At 33.7% G+C, this 24,933-nt stretch overlaps 1 protein-coding gene across 2 annotated transcripts in view; it reads left to right on the forward strand.

The window, feature by feature from the left end:
- The window catches only part of SLC12A2 (solute carrier family 12 member 2), a 104,544-nt gene that overhangs the window by 76,177 nt on the left and 3,434 nt on the right, over positions 1-24,933 (forward strand). Inside the window, exons 17-26 of one of the 2 annotated variants that reach the window (XM_054488023.2) lie at positions 545-685; positions 6,634-6,740; positions 10,552-10,631; positions 13,418-13,543; positions 15,874-15,921; positions 17,336-17,458; positions 19,615-19,726; positions 21,559-21,645; positions 23,070-23,205; positions 23,497-23,564. In XM_054488023.2, the coding sequence (XP_054343998.1) occupies positions 545-685; positions 6,634-6,740; positions 10,552-10,631; positions 13,418-13,543; positions 15,874-15,921; positions 17,336-17,458; positions 19,615-19,726; positions 21,559-21,645; positions 23,070-23,205; positions 23,497-23,564 (1,028 nt within the window). The remainder of the gene's footprint in view (positions 1-544; positions 686-6,633; positions 6,741-10,551; positions 10,632-13,417; positions 13,544-15,873; positions 15,922-17,335; positions 17,459-19,614; positions 19,727-21,558; positions 21,646-23,069; positions 23,206-23,496; positions 23,565-24,933) is intronic. The other variant, XM_054488024.2, reaches the window with a different exon arrangement.

Here is a 24,933-nt window from a genome sequence, read left to right on the forward strand (position 1 = left end):
ACACATTTTGTGTATTGCTTGCAAGGATCAAAATAAGAGTTATGAGTTAACAAAGCTCATTTAGTTTCTCCTGTTATTTCATCCTTTAACAGAATTTTGAAGAAAAATGCGTTAATATTTTATAGCTCACTTTGATTTTCAGTGATATTCTCAAGTTAGAATTAATAACACAGACATTTGGGAGTAACAAAAACAAAACTAGGGAAACTTTCTGTAGAAAAATAGAAGGTGGTTATTTTATTCTGTATAATCTCTTCATTTTCGATAGCTTCTAACCTGTTTACTTAGAATGGAAACTTTTAATTTATTTGTAAGTCTGTGTTTCTTCTCTTATTCTTTCTACTGGCCTTAGCTATTCCATCAACTCTACCTTTTTGTAATCTTATGTATTAAAAAGACTACATGAAAATAAAATGCTATTATTATACTTCTGCCCCTACATTTAATCACCTGTTTCAAGCCAGTATAACAGGATGAATGGTTTCTATAAATGTGAAGTAGCTTACCTTTTAATTAAATATATTATTAATATTTTTATTCAAAGGGTCCTCGAAGACAAGCCATGAAAGAGATGTCCATCGATCAAGCCAAATATCAGCGATGGCTTATTAAGAACAAAATGAAGGCATTTTATGCTCCAGTACATGCGGATGACTTGAGAGAAGGTGCACAGTATTTGATGCAGGTAACTTTGTTAATGCTTTTCAAATGCCTACATTTTAGATTTGTATAAGCTTTTTAAAACTTTTTAATTCTAGATTTCATAGATTTCATTCTTCATACTAATAAAAATGGCAAATCTTTTTTTATGTCTTTATTAAAGTAAACTACTTTGGCTCACCTGGCTAGTTCAGTCAGTAAAGCATGAGACACTGAAAGTAAACTACTTGGATTTGTATAATTCAGAATTAAAGGAACCGTAGAAATGTTGTGTTGTTCTGTGTTAATTGTGTAATTGTGGAGCTACTTTGTTAAAGTAGAGGTGGGAGGCTCAGAGTATTGTGTTCTCATCCATTTCTGTTGTGTGTTTCTTAGAACTTGATAAGCACAGGGTTAAGAATAGCCAACGCAATCTAGGAAGAAGGGACAAGGTAGGCTTGCTTTATAGGAAAGAAAGCCCTGTCAAAAAACTGTAGTAATTAAGACATTGTGGTGTTGAATATAGCGATAGACAATTAGATGAATGTCACAAAACAGAGGAAATAGAGCTACTCATATATCAGAAACTTAACATATATGACAAAGGTGCTGTTGAAAGCATGGGCCAGAAGAATTCATTATTAACATGAAAAAAAATACTAGATCCTTACAAAAACCACACAAAACACATCTCCAGATGGATTAAACACCTAAATTTAAAAGGCAGATTTGTTTTATTTTTAGAAACATTCTAAAACAATTTTATGACCTTGAGCTAGGGAAGAATGAGGCACCAAAATTTGAGTTCAGTAGTTTTGTAGTTTAAAATTTTGAGATTCTAAAGAAAACATGAAAATAAGTAAAGGAAGCATAGACCAAGGGAAGATGGTGATCCTGACATGTAATCAACAAAAGATATGGTCCAGAATACAGACAGAAATACTATGTCAGTAACAGAAAAAAAAGCGAAAGATATGAACAGAGAGAAACAGAAAACAAAATGACAAATAAAAATTAAAAGCACAATATACTCTTATTCCATATCCATTAGACTGACCCAAAATTAAGTCTGCCAATACAGAGTGTTAGAAATGGCATAGAGCAAGCTGATCCAACCCATGGACTACATATGGCCCAGGATGGCTTTGAATGCGGCCTAACACAAATTCATAAATTTTCTTAAAACACTATGAGCTATTTTTGTGATTTTTTTTAAGCTGATCAGCTATCATTAGTGTTAGTGTATTCTGTGTGTGGCCCAAGACAATTCTTCTTCCAGTGTGGCCCAGAGAAGCCAAAAGATTGGACACCCCTGACATAGAGCAATTGGAAATCTTTGAACTGCTGTGGTAATGTAGATTGGACAACAACGCTGTCCAAAATAGGAAAGCAGCCTGGCAAAATGTCCTGCAAATTTGGTTTGAATATTCTAGGACACTCTCTTCTTAGGTGTGCATCTCACAGGAACTTTTGCATGTGTGAAGAAGGCTATATGAAACTTCAGGCCGGGCGCAGTGGGTCACTCCTGTAATCTTAGCACTTTGGGAGACTGAGACAGGTGGATCACCTGAGGTCAGGAGTTCAAGACCAGCCTGGCCAACATGGTGAAACCTTGTCTCTACTAAAAATACAAAAGTTAGTCAGTTGTGGTGGCATGCACCTGTAATCTCAGCTACCTGGGAGGCTGAGGCAGGAGAATCGATTGAACCCCTGAGGCAGAGGTTGCAGTGAGCTGAGATCATGCCAGTGCACTCCAGTCTGGGCGATAGAGCGAGACCCCATCTCAAAAAAAAAAAAAAAAGAAACTTCATGGCAACGTCATTTGTAATAGTGAAAAAGAATCGGAAGTAACAACCATCAATCACAGAAATGAAAATGTAGTACAAATGTGTGGTAGAATTCTATACAGTGGTGAAGAGGAGCTATATATATCAACATGGATACACCTCAGAAACAGTGCTTAGGAAAAATAGCAAGTTTTAAAAAGTATATGAACAATATGAAGATTTAAATATTTTAAAAATGTAGTAAATTTTGTATGTATTCATTTCTAAATAATAGAATACATAGTAAAAATGCAAAGAGAACATGAAGATACATTGGAGGCTTTACTGTGTTTCTCATGTTTCTTAACAGGGCAGTAGATACATGAATGTTTATTATTTATACTTTATTCCTTTTTGTATGTGAAATATTGAAATATTTTAGGTAGAATGCTACACTGGGTCATATGGTTATTTCTAGTAGGTAAATTTTGCTTCCTTTATATAATTTATAGGAACATTCTGATAGCCAATTTATATAAACAATAAATTTTAGGAAGGAAATGAATGAAAAATTTTTCCTTAGAGCAGTGGTCATTAAACTTCAGCACGCGTAAGAATCATCTAGTAGACTTGTTAAAATACAGATTGTTAGGCCCCACCCCAGAATGAATCAGATCTGGGGTGAGGGCCCAGCGTTTGCACTTCCAACAGAGTTTTAGGTGATGCTGCTGATTCAGTTCAGGGACTATACTTTAAGAATCACTGCTCCAGAAAGTCTCTGTGGTATAAATGATTCTTTTGTAAATTTGGCAGGAGCTAGAATTCATCCTCCAAATTACTTTCATCCACTTAATATATTCACCGCAGTGGACCATGACAACTCTATCAGTGTGGGGCAAAGTTTTAGGATAAATAGAAGAGTATTGTTTTGAGAAAAATACTTAGGAGACTGACTTTCTAGCAGAGCTGTCTGAGGAACTACATGAAATATTATTACAAATAGGTGCCGGTTGCCTCTGTATAACTAGTAACCGAAATTTTTAGTGTAAATTGCTGCTGAGAGTATTTCTCTTTCCTTTCTACCTTTGGGAAACCTGTTACACAAAGTGTCAAATGTCTTCTAGTTGTTTATTACCTTTGTCAAAAGAATTTTGTACATTAATTTGTTTGTACAGTGACTTTTTGTATAGTTGTAGAGATGCTGTTTTTAGATGTTATTTGTTTTACTGGACTTACCCTCAATTTTTCTCTGTCCCCTCATCTTTCTAGTTACTAATTATAATCTTAAGCATCTATTTATCATTAAACTAGCATTTAAGTATCCAGCTTCACAACAAAACTTTTTTTTTTTTTTTTTGGAGACAGAGTTTTACTCTGTCTCCCAGGCTGGAGTGCAGTAGCTATAGCTGACTGCACCCTTGACCTCCTGGGCTCAAGTGATCCTCCCACCTCAGCCTCCTGAGTAGCTGGGACCATAGGCATGCGCTACCATGGCTGGCTAGTTTTTGTATTTTTTGTAGAGATGAGGTTTCACCATGTTGCTCAGGCCGGTCTTGAATTCTGAGCTTGAGCAGTCCTCCTACCTCAGCCTCTCAAAGTGCTGGGATTATAGGCGTGAGCGTCCATGCCCAGCCTAAGACTTCACTATTTTAAAAAAGAGACAGTCTTATCAATAAATAGCTTGCTTAAAGACCTTTTTGAGCAAAGGACATTAGCATTGCTAATTTTCTTGTTTTGTATATTTGTATTTTCCTTTTCCCTTTAAAATTTTTGTAAGGCAATAGCCACCTGATTGTCAACTCAACTTTAAACCTTCATATTTAAATAGCAAAACTAAATACGTTTTTTTGGTCAGCAAATTTTGGCTTAAGATGCACAGAAAACATTGCTAAAGATTTGAAGAAATAACACAGTGGGAATGTTTGAAACTTGTGCAATAAGCTTCAAATGACTGCATTTTGCTAAATAGATGTCAATTATGTAATCCATGAAGAACTAATTTCCTATCACTTAGTAAAGAAGTATGTTCCAGAGAAGACATATTTTCAGTAGCAAATTACTCCACTGATAAACATATTGTTATTTGGACACTGAAAACATTACCTTTGACTGAATAACTACTTTGATTGGAATTTGCAAAGGATTTAGGGATGAGAGTGATACATGTGAAGTTTCAGTCATTCAAGGGAAAGTTATTGCAGTAACAAAATTGAAAATGTAAGTATACAGAGTACAGCAAGATGTTATTGTTAAGTTTATAAAAATAAAACCTTTTAATTATTATAGGATTGTAACAAATTTCTGTGAGTGACCCTGACAGTATTTTGCACCATTAAGAAGGTACTGGTTATCTTATGGCTTAGTTCTTTAAAAAGCTATCAACCTAAAGATATTCTTGGTTTTCTTTTACTCCCCGCCCCCCCCCCCCCAATTAAAAATATGCTGTGTGGTTAAGATAGTTTTAAAAAAACTAAAATGAATATTTTTATCTGCCTCTTCAAGTCAAAGGTGCTTTTAATATTGAATGGGGGGAAAATTTACTTCTTGAAAGAAGTCTGCATATGGATGGAACACTTTGAAAACAGATGTAAACTTTACAGAGTTAGGGATATTTCTTCTGTCCTAATTATCCCAAGTGGCAGGTCAACACTTGCTAAATATTTGAATTAATTTTTTTTTCAAAAAATGACATAAGTATGTCACAAATAATCCTATGTGTGACCTCACACTATATATAAAAATTACATTAGTGACATAAATGAGAGCAAAACCCATAAAACTCTTAGAAGAAAACAGCAGTAAGACTTCATGGCATTGGATTTGTTAGTGGACTCTTAGATATGACACCAAAGGCATGAGTAATAAAAGGGACAGATAAAAAATATTCATTGCTGTGTTATTCACAGTAGCCAAAAGATAAAAACAAAAGTGTCTCCCAACAGATGAATGGATAAACAAATGGGTGTGTGTGTGGGTGTAAAATGGAATATTATTCAGCCATAAAAAGGAACGAAGTTCTACAACATGGATTAACCTTGAAGACATTATGTCAAGAACATATACTGTTGTTTCACTCGTGCAATATCTAGTATAGGCAGATTCATAGAGACAGAAGTACATATTACCAAGGGTTGGAGGGAGAAGGGAATGGGTGATTATTACTTAAGGGTTATAGAATTTCTGTTTGGGATGATGAAAAATGTTTAGAAATAGATAGTAGTGTTGCTTATATAACATTGTGAATATAATTAATACTATTGAATTGTACACTTAAAAATGGTTAAAATGACAATTTTATTTATCTTTTGCTACAATAAAATATTAAAACTTGTGTGTGCACACAATCTTGGAAATAGAATTTTCTAATGTGTTTAAAAATCTTAGATTGAGTGGATTTTGGGGGATACTTTGGCCCTCTGTGTCTTCAGGTTTCACATCTGCAGATTCAACCAACCATGGCTTGAAATTATTTGAAAAAATAATAATACAACAATAAAAATACAAATTTTAAAAATATAATATAACTTTATATTGTATTAGCTATTATGAGTAATCTTGAGATGATTTAAAGAATAAGGGGGGATATGTGTTGGTTATATGTAAATACTATGCCATTTTATATAAGGGACTTGAGCATTTGCAGATTTTGGTATCCTGGAAGGACTGAAGGGAGACCCTGAAACCAATTCCCTATTGTTAAAAATACTGAGTTGCAAATCCTGATGAGGTTGCAAGAAAAATTGATGGAACAACTGAGGAAGGAAATTAACTAGCCAAATGTCAGCAAAAACTTTTGCATGATTGGTAGAACAAATTCAGATTTTAGTATTGATGTGATTCAGAACTGCATTCATTTGGACTTTTGTTTATAGTTTTTAATGGCTGTTATCACAATATATAAATGAGAATGCCACTGTATTATAATTTTTAAAAAGATTGTATTCTCTTTCTCTTAGTAAAAAATATGAAAATTTTGGTAGATCATAAAAGTACAAAAATATGTACATTTAGAATTTTTCGTGTTTTATTGTTAAATTATATTTTTGTGTATGTTTAATTGTAAGTAATAACAATGGTCATTTATAAGTAAATATGAATATGGAATGCTGAAGAATTTTTGCTAAGAATGTCTATAGAAGCTGTCAATTTGGAGGACAGTTTTATCACTTCAGAAAACATTTTGTTGAAAATAATATATCTGTAAAGTTATATTGACCCTATATTTTAGGCTGCTGGTCTTGGTCGTATGAAGCCAAACACACTTGTCCTTGGATTTAAGAAAGATTGGTTGCAAGCAGATATGAGGGATGTGGATATGTATATAAACTTATTTCAGTAAGTATCTTTTTAATTCAATAATTTCGTTCATTTAGAAAGTGTTAATTTTGAAAGCTTGTCCTAATTTTTGGAGCCTGTTTCTCATATAGTCTCTTCTAATGGAAATATAAGAACGAAAAGAATCACACAAAGCATCTGGGTCTTAAACTGATAATCTATTAACAATTTTTTATTGATCTTTATATGTCTCTTTACATACATGCATGCATATATATATATACACATACATATGTATGTATATATGTATACACTCTGGCTTCTCATTTAAGTTTGTAAACTTTTTCCTATCCCTCCAGCTGTTGCTGAGCAGAGTTCCCGAATGTCAGTCCCATCACCTCCTAAACTATGTCATTATAATGTGCTGAGGAAGGGTGTTTTATCGCTGTTTAGGCTTGTTCCCCTTCCAAATTTTGCAGTTAATCATTTGGTTCATTCATTAAGTTATTTACATTTCTTTTATTTAAATGTACTTACGTGTTTTGTTTTTCTACCACCATGAAGAGTTAAGTTTGAGTTCACTGTAACTTCCGTTTTTTGGGTTGTCTAGTGCAGCAGTCCCCAACCTTTTTGGCACCAGGGACCAGTTTCATGGAAGACAATTTTTCCACAGACATGGGTAGTGGTGGGGTCTGTGGTTTCAGGATGATTCAAGCACATTACATTTATTGTGGACTTTATTTATATTATTATTACATATTCACCATAATGTAGACTCAGTGGGAGTCCTGAGCTTGTTTTTCTGCAACTAGGCAGTCCCGTCTGGGGGTGATGGGAGACAATTGACGATCATCAGGCATTAAATTCTCATAAGGAGTGCACAGCCTAGATTCATCACATGTGCAGTTCATAAGAAGGTTTGCACCCCTTTGAGAAATTGGTGCCGCTGCTGATCTGACGGGGTGTACTTCAGGTGGAATGCTCACCTGCCCATGGCCCACCTTCTGCTTTGCAGCCCACCCAGTTCCTAACAAACAGGCCCGGCCCATTACTGGTCCATGACCTGGGTATTGGGGACCCTTGGTCTAGTGTGTTCTTTTTTATTCTTTGCTACGTTGTCTTTCTGGTTGTATTCTCTTTGTGGATTTTGTGGATGTTTAATGTAATCTACCACATACTTTTTGTTTAATAACAAGAATAAAACTTTTTTTTTTGTTTTTGCCAGATTTTCTTCCTAATCTTGAAAAGTACTTCTATTCCTACTATTCTAAGATTTGCCTAACCTATTTATCTTGTTTATACTGAAGATAAGCATTCCCTCTCCACTATGCCATACTTGATTTGATGAGTCGTTTTTTTCTCATCCTAAGCACTGATGAAATAGAACTGTCCACTTCCTCTTATAATTGTCTTTAAAAAAAAAAAAAAAACTTATTTACAAAGTAGCTTTAAGATTAAAGTTTAAGTCCTATTTTCTCCATGAATTTTGATCTGATCACCCTTTTTTCTCACTGGAGTTACTTCCTTACTGGAACTCCTGTTGTATCTTTGGCTATAACCACATATTGTTTGCCTGTCTCACATATGATTTTTTTATTAGTGACATTTGAAAAGTCTTTGAGGAAGCAGCTGGATCTCATACTCTACTTTTTAAAGGATCTCTTTATATGGATTAGTAATATATATGATAAACAAGATTTACCAACTAATTGTTAAATGCTTTTAGTAAAATTAAAACTCTGCTGATGTGTTGTATGTTGTCACTACTGTTGAGCTTTGGTTTTATTAACGTTTTTGTAAGCAAAACCTCATTGTGGCTTTCTAATTTTGTATTCTATATATATAGGGATTAGGGACAGAAAGATTAATGTGGTCCATGAGCCATGAAACTCATGAGCCATGGGCTATGCTTTTTCTCTCTCAAGACCTAAGAGCAGTGAGATGACGTAATTATCCTTAAAAATAGAAAAAGTGACATTTTTTACAAATTCTTTCATACTCCTGTCACGTTGTTAGTTGTAGTTGCTCATAATGGAACACTGGAAGGGGTCTTTCTGACTCTGACTTTCTAGGGATTAAAGTCAGTGAGTGCTCTGAAAGTTGAGTATTAGTCTAAACATTAGTCCTGTACATTAGGCAGCAATTAAAGGATAGGTAAAATACTGCTTTCTGGTTTTAGAACCATGTAAATTAATAGCAGTTTCAAAGCAGTCACACTGCTCATTCTTTATTTTGTTGCACTTCCACTGATGTTTTAGCTGTGATTTTTAAATACCTTGTGCAATTTAAGTATGCTTTATATATTGTGTTTTTATTAATAGTATATAAGATCTGAAGCTGCAAATCAATTTTTATAGCTTATAACAAAAACATTTATTTGTTTTAATCCACAGTAAACTTGGGGAGCTATATTCCCTGGCTTTAAAGAAATTGATTTTGGTTTAGTCGATTTATTAACCAATTTTTAAAATACTTGTAATTATTTCTTCTCTAGTATTAATTAGATCTTTCAAGATACAGCTGAAAGATTAACATGCCTATTAAATTTATTTCTCCAGTGACTTTGTTAAGTTAAGCTCATCATGGGAATGTGGCCAAATTATCTCTCCATGATTTAAAAACAACAAAAGACCTTTTATAACCATATATTATATCCTGAACACATTCTTCCATTTGTCAGTAAGAGTAATAATTTGACCATTTTATTGGATTTTAGCCTTTTTGATTTCATATAGCTGTATCTTAATATATCATTGTTTTTAATATGTCTACAGTGAATACTTATTACTTGTGCAGTGAAAAATAATAATTAAAGATGAAAGTTAAGCCTGTTACCAGTTTCAGAGAACATCATGACGTTTTGGAATTTAAAATTATTTCAGTAAATTTGAGAAAAACTTGGGTTAAAATGAAGATTTATGCTCAGAACTGAGATTCCAGGGTTTAAGTCTGGTTTTAAACCTGTCTTCGAGATTTTAATGTATTTTCTGTGTGTATAGGATGCGCTCATTTGTGTTTTTAAAAATGAAAGGGATCACGCCTGTAATCCCAGCACTTTGGGAGGACAAGGCAGGTGGATCACGAGGTCAGGAGTTCAAGACCAGCCTGGCCAATGTGGTGAAACCCTGTCTCTACTAAAAATACAAAAATTAGCCAGGCATGGTGGTGTGCGTCTGTACTCCCAGCTACTTGGGAGGCTGAGGCAGGAGAATTGCTTGAAACCGGGAGGCAGAGGTTGTAGTGAGCCAAGATCGCGCCACTGTACTCCAGCCTGGGCAACAGAGCGAGACTGTATCTCCAAAAAAAAAAAAAAAGGAGAGGTAAATATGTATTTGCAGATGTATATAAAATCTTTGAACCACTGTTCAAACCAGTTTTGTAAAAATTTTAAAACTATGTTAAAATTCCCTCAGTCTTTTCAAAAAGAATTTCTTCATATCCTGCAACCTGCTATCATTCGCAGTAGCATCTAGGTTTTTGTGTGTGTGTCTTCATGTATTTCTCTTTGTTTTAATGGTATAAGCCCAAATATAAATATAGCGGGATTCTGAAAGTAGTTTTTCTATAATTTAACTTAGTAGGATAAAAATACTGCTGCTGCTTTAAACCGCTGCTGTATGTATAATGTCAGTACTGCAAAGATCTAAAAAGTAGTTTTCAAGGGTATTACAGAAGAGAATGTTGTGGAATTTGAAACTAACATACATATCTCAGCAAGTTATTTTCAAAGCATGTTTTAAAAATCAGACGATTAAAGCCAAAAGTAATTTTAGAGATCATCTACTATTATCTTTATTTTATAGAGGATAACACAAATTTTTGTGATTTTTGTTTTGTTTTGTTTTTTCATTTTTTGTTTTTTTGTTCTTAGTGATGCTTTTGACATACAATATGGAGTAGTGGTTATTCGCCTAAAAGAAGGTCTGGATATATCTCATCTTCAAGGACAAGGTAAATTTTGTTTGAAAAAAGTTTTTTATTTAAAAAAATATAAACTACTTTGTTAGAAAATTATATTCTCACAAACTGGACTCTTCGTTACTTTTAATAATTATGTATCATGGACTTATTGTATGGCATTTTAAGATCACATCTGTTTGGCTCCACTAAAGTTTGTGTTTTCTCTTTGTACCAACCTGGATGATGGTTAGTGATTATTTGGATTGAATAAAATTCAATCCAAAGCATAAGCTTAAGAGAAACAAACATTAGTTAGGTTTGTCTGGTAGCCAGGTTTTTTAAAGACATAAGTAAAATAGCCTGAGGAAAAATTTTTAAATGACCACTAAATCATTAGACATTTTCATATTTATAAAAGTATGCTTTGTACAGTCATATTGATAGAAGCCTAAAGTTTGTCATAACGTTTTCTATCTTCAGCAGACCTAATAAATTTTTTAAAAACATTTTTTAATTTAAAAATATTTATAGATTCACAAGAAGTTGCAAAAAATAGTAGAGAGGTCCTCTGTATCCTTCATCCAGTTTCCCCCAATGATAACATCTTGCCTTATCCTAAGGTACTATATCCAAGCCAGGAAATTGACATTAGAACAATCCACAGACCTTTTTCAGATTTCAGCAGTTTTACGAAGACTTGTGTGTGGTTGTGTAGTTGTGTGCCACTTATGTGTTCATTTGTGTAACCACCATTGCAATAAAGATACAGAACTGTTCTGTCACTACAGAGGTCTCCCTATGTGTTCCCCCTTTCTACCTCCCACTATGTACTTTCCTTGTCTCCCATCATTACTGTATAATTTTGACATGTCAAGAATGGTATGTAAATAATAATATAGTGTGTAACTTTTAAAGCATTTTTGAAAGTGAAGATTAAAGCCTAAGTAAGGTATAATTACTACTTTTGCCAACTTTATAAAAACTATGGCTGGGCACCGTGGCCCACGCCTGTAATCCCAGCATGCTGGGAGGCCGAGGTGGGTGAATGACCAGAGGTCAGGAGTTTGAGACCAGTCTGACCAGCATGGTGAAGCCCTGTCTCTACTAAAAATAGAAAAATTAGCGGGGCATGCTTGTAATCCCAGATGTTCGGGAAGCTGAGGCAGGAGAATTGCTTGAACGCAGGAGGCAGAGGCTGCAGTGAGCTGAGATTGCTCCATTGCACTCCAGCCTGGGTGACAAGACCAAGACTCAAAAAATACAAAAAAAAAAAAAAAAAAAATACCAACTGTGAAGATTTTTATATCCTTTGAAGATTTTCTGGTACTTTAAGAAATTATAAGCTTAAGAAAATTTACATATGTAACATATTACCCCTATCAATTAATTAACCAAATCATCAGAATGAGCTAAGCCTAAATACCTAAGAGGTATCTGCTTCTGTATTTAAACTGTTTTAGTCTTCCCTCTCTTTACCCCTTTAAGGGCAGTCTGCAGTTTTGAAAAAAGCACTTTGAGGTCTTTATCCATGTAACCAAATATGCATTTTCAGCAGTCTGGAGTAGGTCTGGCAAAATACTATTTCAATTATTTCTTGCTCTACCAGAATTGAGATTTAGAGTGCCTAACTTATACCTGTTAACTCAACATAAATAGTAGTGTTCCCTTTCACGTGTCAGTTTGACAAATAAATTATATAGTTCTATCATTTACTGAAGTTTGAATGTGATTGAAACTTTCAAGAAGTATTTTCATGTATTTATAATCATTGTGAAATGTTTTTGAATGCCTTATTATTCATCATTAAGTTTTAAAACAGGAATTTGGGCATAGGAATTAAGAGCATAGGCATTGGAGTCAGGCAAATCTGCTTTAAAAATATCAGCCTTTTCTGTTAGATGTTTTGTAGCCTAGGCAAATTTGATGACTTCCAAGCCTCAGTTTCCTTATCTGTTAAAATGTATTTACCTTACAGGTTGGTTGTTAAGATTAAAAAGGAGATTAAGGCCTGCGAGCTCTTAGCATAGTGCTGGCATGTAGCTTCTTTTGTTTCTCTTCATTTACACAAATAAGTGATGAGGATTATGGACATACTGTCAATTTTATATTATATTTGTCTTTGTGATACATGTTTGTATGGTGGAAATTAAATCTTTACTAACTCTGACAAAAAGAGAAAATGAAGAAAAACTACTTTAAAATGGAGAAATGGTACTTCCACTATGAACTTAGGAAGACTCTATTTGGTGATCTTGGTTTTATAGAGTGGGTAGAGTTTTTCAGTGTTGTCTGTCATCTTACCTATCTATGGACAGTTGTTACATTTTACATTTTTTATGTAACTGATTTAGAGAGACTTGATTCACATACTTATGTATTACTGTCTACGAGATTCTACTGTCCTATGAATTGTACTCATTACTGATTCTCCAGCTCGTAATTCAAATACAGTTTGTGTATCTATATCCAAAATGCTTGGAACCTGAAGGGCTTCAGAATTTGGAGGGGGAGAGGTTGATTTTGGAATATTTGCATTACATAGTACTTACCAGTTGAGCATCTCTGATCCAGAAAGCCCAAATCTGAAATGCTCCATTGAGCATCATGTTAGGCATGTAAAAAGTTTCAGACTTTCAGATCAGGATATTCAACCTGTAACCTAGTTGTGGTTTATGTATTTAAATGGTCATTTCAAACAGATTATCATAGTTATTTAAATAAGAAGCCATTTATAATAAACTTATTTTTTCATAATAGTTTAATTACTAAACCATAATGCCTTATTTAACAGTTAAAATATGACTTAGATACTATTTTAAATAATTTTCTGTCTACAGAAGAATTATTGTCATCACAAGAGAAATCTCCTGGCACCAAGGATGTGGTAGTAAGTGTGGAATATAGTAAAAAGTCCGATTTAGATACTTCCAAACCACTCAGTGAAAAACCAATTACACACAAAGGTAATTTTCATTCAAACAATGTCTTATTAATAGTAATGTTTTAATTTGGGAGAAATATTTTTAATTATATAATATGTCTTATAAAAATAACCTGTTCTCAAACTTGTACTGGTCATTTCTAGCTGGTCAGGTAAAATTTATGGCTTTCAAAAATGGCTACAAAATGACTAGCTGTGTAAGGTATTGGAAAGAAGATGGTAATTTTAAAGTAACAAACTCATGACTTTCACATAATTTCATCCACAAATCTGTGTGTCACGTTTGAGAAGAAAAGAGGGATGACTTCCAAATCTTACTCTCCCACCCTCACTCTCCTACCTCTGTTCAGTCTAGTATCTCCATCTGTCCTATTCCCAGCTGACACGCAACAAGAAAAGAATCTGCACTGTGAATCATCAAACTATGACATACTTTTGATTCCTGCAAAATATTTCCCATTCTTTTTCTGAAATTGTAACCTTGGACCAATCGTGTCTCTGTGCAGTTTATCTCTTCTATATTATTTAGAAGCAGTAATGTTGCTTTTTATTTCTTTCCTTCTCATTTACCTTGTTGGCTTAGAGTATTAGTAAAGTTTAGTTCACACCCATTTTCCTTTTTCAGTTCTTTGTTGGCTTGATTATAATTTATTTTGTTTTTCCTCAAAATTCTATAAACTGATTCTGATAACTGTTCCTATATTCCAGCATTTATTTTAGTTTACACTATACATTCTTTGATTTCCTCTTTTTTGTTTTTTTCTTTTGCTTCAAACATTCTTTTTCTACAGAATCTGTTGGGAATTAATAGGTGAAGTTTAATGGGAGGGTAAGAAGTAATACCTATCAAGCATCTACTCCATGCACCCACATTATGGTGGATGTTACCCATACATTAGCTAATTAATATATGTTACAATCTTATGAAATCATTATTTTTATAGAACAGGAAACTGGGTCAGTACATTTCTACTTACCTTTTTGTTGTAAAAATCTAAATGCCTTTAACTTACTTTATAATTGTTAAATGTCAAGATTTCCTTGACATTTCTGAGCTCTTTTAAACAAATGCAGCATATCCGTAGTTATATTTATAATTTTTATTATCAAAGACAAATGCCATTAAATGTCTGCTTTATAAGAACAATATTGAATGCTATAAGATTAAATCTAATTGATTCTTTTTCCATTACAAGTTTAAGAAATTAGTGTTTGCTTTATTTTGTGTTTATTTTCTGTTTAGTCAGTTATTCTCAGTCAACAGCATAGATACTATAGAAAAGTTTATACATTTTAAAAAGTCTTCAGAATTAGAGACATTAGCATGTAGTTATAAATCCGCAGTATTTAGCTGTGTCTATCTTGGTTATTGAAGCATACATCATGCAAGAAGTCAAAAAGAACACCCTTTAAATACTTTCTGCCAGGCCCAGAGTTCAGTGCATTAATACTTGCATTAGTATAACAAGCTTAAGAGGTAGGTACTAATACCTCTTTCCACAAATGAGAAAAGCAAGTTCAGTAATGAAAGTTCACTCAGCTGTTTTAACTCCTGGGAATATAAATGTAGAGGTAAGATTGCAATCTTGCAGTCTAACTCCAGAGCCCACTGCAGTATACTCTTTGCTGTCCAAGTCCAGAGTTTTATATGCCATAAACAAATATTTTAATACAACCTTGTATTAAGGGAACAAAATGAGATTAGGAAAATTGTTAATGCCAGATAAATATTTGTAGATATTTTTAAATATAAATGGATAAATATTAATGCATACATATATACATACATATATAAATTTATATATGTGAGAAAAATCACTCCTGTATAACCTGGCATTTTATATAAAGCAAAATACTTCTGTCTCTGATCAAATTTCTTAATATTTCAAGTGTGATTAATTTTTTACAAACAACAAATATCCATTAAATGTTTCTAAAATTGCTCTTCAGTTATTTGCACAGTGGTGGCATGTTTAAAATTTATGTATTATCTGCAATATCAATGTTTAATGTCATATTTATACCTATAAGCCACAGTTCAACATCTTCTCAACTTATTTCAAGTATGAAAGTGTAAAAATTTTAAAAATATGCTGAAATTTAAAAAGTAATTTTACAGAAATTAAATTTAAGGGTGTTAGTCATCCTGTAGGGGAGGGGTCTCAAATATGTTTGCTTTTTAAAAGCTTCAACACTTAGTGCAGAAAATATTAATCTTCAGTCTTGATTATTTTTTAGTGGACTGCTGCTTCATATTATATTTTGTTTATAAATGTGCTCTGATTACATTTTTATTATTTTATTAATATAAAGGCAATTAACATATTTTTGTGTTTTTTAAACATAATCTAGTTGAGGAAGAGGATGGCAAGACTGCAACTCAACCACTGTTGAAAAAAGGCAGGCATTTTTCATCATTTTATTTTAACCCCTTTTTCATACTGTAAACTCTTTAACTCCAACCTTATTGCCTTTTTTTTAACCTTGGTTTTTATTTCCATGGTGAGGTAATGTTACAGTTCTATAAGTGCAGATTAGAAAAATTATTATTAGTCTAACTAAAAAGTTAAATATTCCCAGGAAATGGAGTTATATCACAGACAAATTCTTTTCAATCATCATAGCATTTCTGAAATATTAGACCCAGACAGCCGGTATTAATTTTTTTTAATTTAAACTGCATGGTTTAGATGATAAGTAGGGACACTGAAATAGGTTTTATTTGCAGTGTCACTTGCATTCTTTACCATCAGTTGTACCCAGCCAAGTCCTCAATTTTGATACTAATGTATTTTTCATTTCAAAAATTACAATATTTCTCACAGTCGTGCTGCGTTTGGGAGATACACAGTCATGTCAACATACATGAATTTTATGAGAAGGAGATAGAGGTGAGAGTTATGGAGCAGTGTGGTTTGGTAGCCATATTATTTCATCGTGCAAAATCATTTGTCATGTTTGCATATATCACAGCAGCATGAAAAGTGACATTCTACAGAAGTGATCAGATGTCCTCGTATGGATTTCTGCTTTTAAAATTTTGGTGTAGGAGTTTCATGATAGTCATTTGCTTGCTCACAGAATCAATGCTGTTTTTTGTTTTGTTTTAACTCCTGGGAATATAAATGGGAACTCCTTGGTGTGTTGTTCTCAGACCTGCAGCAGATGGGTGCCCTTCCAAGGAGCTCCCACCATCTTTCTGTGGTTTAGAGAAAGATGTGGTTATATGGCTTTAGAATTGGGTGCCACATATTGGGGACAAAACATAGGTAAAAATGAGAAGTCTTTCCTTAGACTAAGGTTTCACTGTGATCATTGTAAGAATGTGTTAGTATGTCTTCAACTCCCATCTTTCATTTATATTGCAGATAACAACTTTGTCTTTTAAAAAGTTTTGAGCTTTAAATTATTGAGATACCAGATTACCAAAGAAATAGTTTCACAGAACAGGTATAAACTTGATTTGTCCAGTTTGACTAAAACAGCTTTTCAAAACAAAATCTAGCAGCTCAGTGTAATTTTTTTGATTGTTATTTATGATTCTCTTACATTCATTCAGAATGCTTGAAAATATTAGTAAGTGGGCAGATAATTTGGATTGGTTTAGCTATTGTAAAGAGTTATTTCTAGCCATTTATAAAGTATACTTTTATTATAAACAACTGAAAGTTTATGGTAGATGCCATATACAATTGTCTGAATTATCTGTAGTATAAACATCTGAATATACAAAAATTAGGAAACGATAGGAATTCAGCAAAAGGGACTTTAATATTTACTTTGCTTACATTTTATTTTTTGCTTAATCCTTTAGAATCCAAAGGCCCTATTGTGCCTTTAAATGTAGCTGACCAAAAGCTTCTTGAAGCTAGTACACAGTTTCAGAAAAAACAAGGAAAGAATACTATTGATGTCTGGTGGCTTTTTGATGATGGAGGTAAGGTTGTTAATTTTTTAAAAATGATTTTAAATTTACTGACATTGTGAGAATAGTAAGAAATGACATGCACTCTTTACCTGTGGACCCCATTCAAATTTTGCCAGCGTTCCCAAAAGCAAAAGGATTAATTTCAGAATGAGGCACAGCATTTAGTTGTCTGGTCTCTTCAGTATCCGTAATGTGGAGGTTGTTCAGTAGTATTTCCTTGAGCTTCATGACCTTAACTTTTTTTTTAAAATGAACCATTTTGTTGACTGCAACCCAATTTGAAGTGCTAGTTAATGTTTTATTATAATTAGTTTTAGGTTATCTATCTTTGGCAGAAATATCACAGAAGTGATGCTGTGCTCTTCTGTCTACATCTCATCAGGTGGCACAGGATGTTGATTTGTCCCATCACTGGTGAAATTAACCATTGAGTAATATATGATTTTTACCACGTGTATTCACTGAAAAGTTACCCCACCTCTCTTTATAATTACAGGTATTGGGGATGGCACAGAGGAGTTACTCTGAGACTATGTAAATACACTATTCTTGCAGCCTTCACCACTATCTTTAGCATCCATTGATGTTTCTGCCTGAATTTATTGTTGTTGCCAAATGATGATTCTCCTATTCCATCATTTCTTCATTTATTAGTTGGCATTTTATTGTAAGGAAGAGCTTTCTCTTTATTTCTGTCAGTGTGGACTCATTGATTCCTATTTTATTGATATTCAGTGGGATATGTATTAGACTGTTCTTGTGTTGCTTTGAGGAAATACCTGAGACTGGGTAGTTTCTAAAGAAAAGAGGTTTAATCTGCTGACGATTCTGCAGACCACACAAGCATGGTCCTGACATCACTCAGCTTCTGGAGAAGCCTCAGGGAGCTTTTACTTATGGCAGAAGGCAAAGCAGGAACAGGCACATCACATGATGAAAGCAGCAGTGAGAGAGACATAGAGAGGAGACAGAGATGCCACACACTTTTAAATCACCCGATCTCGTGAGAACTATCACAAAGACAAGCACCAAACCTTGAGGGACCGACTCCGATGATCCAAACACCTCCCACTAAGCTCCACCTCCAGCGTTGGGGATTAATTACAGTTCACCATGAGATTTGGGTAGGGGCTGATGTCCAAACTATGCCAGGATATAATTTGTTACTTTCATTTGTTTTGATGTTCCAATTGTCCCATATTTCGCCAGCAGAATCCTCCTTAGGCTGATTTGTTTCCATTTATCATGTCCCAATCGATCTTTTTTTTTTGCGACTGAGTCTTGTTCTGTCACCCAGGCTGGAGTACAGTGGCGCGATCTCGGCCCACTGGAAGCTCCGCCTCCCGGGTTCACACCATTCTCCTGCCTCAGCCTCCCGAGTAGCTGGGACTACAGGCACCCGCCACCACGCCCAGCTAATTTTTTTGTATTTTTAGTGGAGATGGGGTTTCACCGTGTTAGCCAGGATGGTCTTGATCTCCTGACCTCGTGATCCACCCACCTTGGCCTCCCAAAGTGCTGGGATTACAGGCGTGAGCCACTGCGCCCAGGCCATTCTTTTGGGTTATTTTCTAATACAAGAAGATGTTCCAGGCTCAATTTTATTGTTTTGCACTTTCCCTTCACAGCCACGAAAGTAACCCTTTCCAAGGAATGCTGGTTCCTTTTACTGAATCATAGTGTTTAGAAACAAAGATCAGGGCATTGGATATGCTTGTGTCTACTAGAGTGTCACTGCTCCCAGGCCTTCTCCATGGACAGAGCCAGGAACTCCTTGTGTATGTGTCTGTGGAGATATAAATGGAGATCAAAAACCAATTTCAGTCCAGCTTCTCCCTTTTCGTATTTCTAATTTCAGTGTTAAACATGGCCCCTGCTAAGGTCAATAATTATACATATTTTCTCAATCCTGTTGTATGTGACTAATCTCGACCTTACCAGGCCACTATCCCATTTGGCTACCTTACTTGAATGGGATCAGACTCCATTAGGAGTCCCTCCTTTCTCAGGTCTGCTAATGGCTTTTTGACTGAATTATCAAGGAAGGACAGAAAGATTTTTGTTTCATATGGAGTTGTAGTAAACATGTTTTTCGAGACTACATTGATGTTCCTGATTAAGAAATTTGCATTTAGTAAATGATTTATTACATTTTTATAATTCAGGTTTGACCTTATTGATACCTTACCTTCTGACGACCAAGAAAAAATGGAAAGACTGTAAGATCAGAGTATTCATTGGTGGAAAGATAAACAGAATAGACCATGACCGGAGAGCGTAAGTTTATTTCACATTGAAGGGCATGAATCTAGTAGTACTTCATTGCCACAATATAAATTTGATAGGATAAAAATTAGACAATCCAGAAAATGTCTATTATCTTGCTTTGTTCTTTACTGAAGTTAAAAATTTTAAATATAACCTTGTTCTCTTTAGTCTTCATGTTTAACTAGCAAATACTTAATTTTACTTAGATATAATTTTTTTTTAACATATTAGCATTTTAGAAGGTCCTTCTTAAATACTTCTAACATTAAAGTGCTAAGTAACTTCTTTTAATCAGGGGAGAAAAATGCACAAACGTTACATATTTATATATGAGATAAATTTTATTGTAGACTTCTAGACAACAAAATGCAGGATGCCATTGTCATCCATCCGATTCTTTCCATCTATACTGTCATGATTCTAGTTCTTGTTTCAGTATTTCTCTCCTGCTAAGTACTCTTGTTTTATCTTTGACCTGTAACATGTATATTGTACAGAGTACATAATGTGCATAATCTTCAACCTAATTAATATGTATGTTGTACACATTATGGGTCAAAGGTAAGACATGGGTACTTAGAAGCATTGAAACCCAGAGTTTTGACCATATGATTCCTCTACCCAAAATACTTGAACGACTTCTCTGCTACCTGCCATAGCAAATCTAATTGTTATAATGTAGCAGTCAAGGCCTTTGACAGTCTGTCCTCTCATTCCCTTTCTGTTCTTCTGTTTCCCCCAGTATTTCAGTACACTTTTCCCTATGCTCTAAACATGCATGTGACTTCAGGCTTTTACTCCTTTGCCTACTCTCATCTCTCTCCTGTAAATAGCTCTTCACTTGCCTCTCCTTTTATCTCTTTACTGCATTCTTTAAAACCCAGCTCAGTTCTTCATAGTGCCTTTCCTATTTTCCCCCCACTTACCCCCCCATCTAGTTGTTATGTTTCCTTCCGGAATCACAATATACTTTATACCTACCACTCATCACATTATGGCTGGTATTATATTTATTGTCTTATTTAAGTTTTGTGGGCCCTGTTATGTTTAGCATGTTTTATAGTAGCCACTTAATTGATAGATCCTGGAATTCAACTGTTTATTCATTTCAAATGGTGAATTATGCAAGAAATACTAATAATAAATTTAATAGTCAAACCTGTAGATCTGTTTTCTCATATCTCAATTTAAAAACATTTTTATTACAAATAAGATTGCATTTTGTTAATTGCTTTTTGTATATATGTGCACTTCAGCTGTTCTGTTGTTGCCACCAATGTTTCATTGCCAACTAAGCCTTCAGAAAGGTATTTACTGAAAAATCAGGCTTGTTGATGATCCTTTTCTATGTCCTGTCCCAGTTCCCTCTTCCCCCAAAATGCTATGAACTTAATCTGCCATCAGCTATCTCTTCAGTATGGCCCACAGGTCATATTTGGGCCCTGAGATAAGCGTTCTTGGATGGAAGAATAATCCAAAAATAATTAAATATTTGTCTACTAGTTTTTACTGGAATTTATGTACTTATCAATATAGTTTGAGTAAAATTAACTTAAGAAACATTAGCTGCCATTTAAATTTTATTATTAATGTCTTTGTCCATTACTCAGTACTAAGGAGAGATTCAGAGAAAGTGAAATACTCAGTGATTACTTAGAAAGTAAAGTACTCAGTGAATTTAAGTCTACTTTGTGAATGAATGGTGTGAATTAATTCAAATGGATATTGTTTAGCACATGATAGACTGACTTTTTCTATAAATTATGCTTTTTAGATATATGGATTCAGCCCAATATAGAATGAAAATACTTGTATCTTAATTCTATTTATTTTTGTTGTAGGATGGCTACTTTGCTTAGCAAGTTCCGGATAGACTTTTCTGATATTATGGTCCTAGGAGATATCAATACCAAACCAAAGAAAGAAAAGTAAGTTACTCTACAAATTTCTGATCCTTTTATAGATGACCTACTCAGACACAGATTCAACTTAATTAAAACCCAGAGATTTTTTTCCTGTTGTTAGTGACATGTGAAGTCAATATTTTAAAAATCTAGCATTGATAGTTGGCATGCATATGTCAGATATTAAAGAAAGTCTAAAGAGTTTTCAATATTCAGAGAGGATTTAAATTACAGCTTTACATGTGATTTCTGAAAGGTGGTTCATTTCCATTGCCCCTGCCTACAGTCATTATAACCACTCAGTCCCTGCTCTACATACCTATTACTTTCCACTGTTTTGTTTTATTGCTAAAATAGGAATATCTAAACATTTGCCTGCAATAGTTGCATTCAGAATTCTTCTAGCAAAGACTGTGGAATATTCCACCTGAAAATGGTATATACAGGTTGTTATAATGATATTTGTATTTATTTTACCTGATATAATTTTAATTCTTAGATTAATGTTGAATCAATATGAAGCTGATATAAAGAATTCCTTTTAGACAGAAAATAGTAAGGTACAATTTGTAAGGTTGTAATCAGGGTAAGATTGCTTTTATTGTAAAACAGTGTATATACTGGGTGCTTCATACTAGATTTGACACTGAAAAATATTTTTCATGTTCATAGAGGATTAGAATGTCATTCATGTTATTTTACTGTTAAGTATCTTTGGATGTAGAAATTAATTTTGCATTTCCTTAAATTTTTAGTGTCTGCCCTTTTCCCCTTCAAAATGTTCTAGTACATTTTTTTACATCACTTTTATTCATTGATAACTGGGAAAGCCTTTGGGTGTTTTGAGCAGAGTAGTAACAGAATTTGACTTATTGCTCAAAGGGATCATTTTAGCTACTATTATAAAATTTATTTAGGCTGAGAGAAAATGGCCATAAGGGGAGGAGGGGTAGATACAGTGAGATCAGCTTTAGCAGTTAAAAATGCAATTTTATTACAGGTTGGAGATTCCTCATCCCAAATGCTTGGGATCAACCAAAAGTGTTTCAGATTTCAGATTTTTTTTTTTAATTTTGGAATATTTTCATTATACATGCTGGTTTAGCATCCCTAATCCAAAAATCAGAAATTCAAAATGTTCCACTGAGCATTTCCATTAGACATCATATTAGTGCTTACAAAGTTTTAGATTTTGAAGCATTTTGGATTTCAGATTAGGGATGTGCAATCTGTATTGTCCATATGGGTTCTAATTTTCTCATCAGTTTGAGAGACTAGAAATTGCTGTTTTTTAAATAAATTGCCAAAGTGATTATTATGGTTGGGGTATGGAGAGGAGCATAATAAATGAGAGGTACTAACTTTGCAAGTTACAATTTAATATTTAAGATCTTCCTGTTATGTAACTTAAAATAAGGTTAGTTGTCAGTATTCTTTGTTTTTTAAAGTATTATAGCTTTTGAGGAAATGATTGAGCTATACAGACTTCACGAAGATGATAAAGAGCAAGATATTGCAGATAAAATGAAAGAAGATGAACCATGGCGAATAACAGATAATGAGCTTGAGCTTTATAAGACCAAGGTATTCTTTCTCTTCTGCTTCCTTTTCATTAATCTTTTATATAATAAAAGACATGAAAACCAAGAACTTCAATTTGATATAGGAGGGGTCAGTTGTATAAATGAACTCTACCTTAAAATAGATTTATTTGAGGTTAATGGAAAGCATTTTTTAAAAAAAAAAAATAGAGAACAGATATTTTTATTACACGAAAATTCATTTCAGTTTCTTTTTGTCTCCTTATAGTTTTATGAACCATGCTAAATTCTTATTTCCACATGGTCTAGGAATGACTGTCCTGTTTCATTTCAGACATACCGGCAGATCAGGTTAAATGAGTTATTAAAGGAACATTCAAGCACAGCTAATATTATTGTCATGTAAGTAATATCTTTATAAAGATTTTCTTGCTAATTTATGATAATATGCTTTGAATTAATTTCTATTCCAACTACATATCTGTATAACACCCATATTGACTTAGTGGTTATAAGGAGGAAAAAACAAGCTTGTAAAAATATACTATGCTTTAAGCATATGGAGAAAGACAAAAACTTTAACCTCATGCTTATGTGAATCCCAAGTAATTTTTTTATCATAATAGGTTATATTGGAACTTTTTGTTTACCCTTCTTCTCACCTTTTTAAAATTCCTTATCTTTGTAAACGCTACAGCGTAGCCGTTAAGCACGTGTGGATAGGAGGGTCCTACGTTAAAATTTGGGCCCCGGACAGCTTCCTCTTGAAAATAATTCAAAAAATGTTATTTGGCAGATTAAACTTGAATAGTGATTCCTATCTGGATCCCCATTCTTATGTTTCCCACACATAAATTTTACATACAGACACATTGTCCTTGAGTTAAATACAGATACTAAATGCCTACTTTGGCTCTTCCTCTACTGAACTAGTTAGCTATTCTTTGAACCCACATTTTCTCAGTTCTGGAACATGTGTCCTTAGATAGGAAAGCTCAGGCCTCTCCCCCAAGCCAAGTAATGAAAAAAACTACCAAAAGATTATTAGTTTAACGACATTCAATAAATCAGAAAGTTTCAGGTTTTGCTGATGATAATCAAATACCTGTAAATGGAAAAGACACCAAAACATAGAAATTTAGAGAACAACTCTACAGCAATTGGTCACTGCTACCACCATCCATAAATAGAAATTAAAACTGAGATGAGAAGATAGAAATTGCATTTATCCATATATAGCTTCTATTTTCTAAATTTTCATAGTAAACATACCTTTCACCTAAAAGAATTCTGTTCTTATTAAAGAAGGGGAAATCTAGGATTTAGTGTTAGATATCAGAGGTACTGTGGTTTATAGAAATATTTACTGTTCTTATGAACAAATTTTGAAAAATCTTTTGTTGAAAGATTATAGTCTTTTATATATGCATGTACGATGGTGGTACCATAAGATTATGATACCATATGTTAAGCTGGGCGCGGTGGTGTGCACCTGTAGTCTCAGCTACTTGGGAGACTGAGGTGGGAGGATTGCTTGAAATCTGGAGTTTTGGAGTTTTGAGTCCAGCTTGGGCAGTGTATTAAGACCCCATCTCTCTTAAATAAAAAAAAAAAACAAAAAAAAAACCATATTTTTACTGTATCTTTTCTACATTTAGATATGCAAATGCTTACCATCGTGTTACAGTTGCTTATGGTATTCACTACAGTAACGTATGTACAGGTTTGTAGCCTAGGAGCAACAGGCTGTGTCATATAGCCTAGATGTGTA

The sequence above is a fragment of the Pongo pygmaeus genome, chromosome 4 (assembly GCF_028885625.2).
Source record: "Pongo pygmaeus isolate AG05252 chromosome 4, NHGRI_mPonPyg2-v2.0_pri, whole genome shotgun sequence".
NCBI classification, from domain to species: domain Eukaryota; kingdom Metazoa; phylum Chordata; class Mammalia; order Primates; family Hominidae; genus Pongo; species Pongo pygmaeus.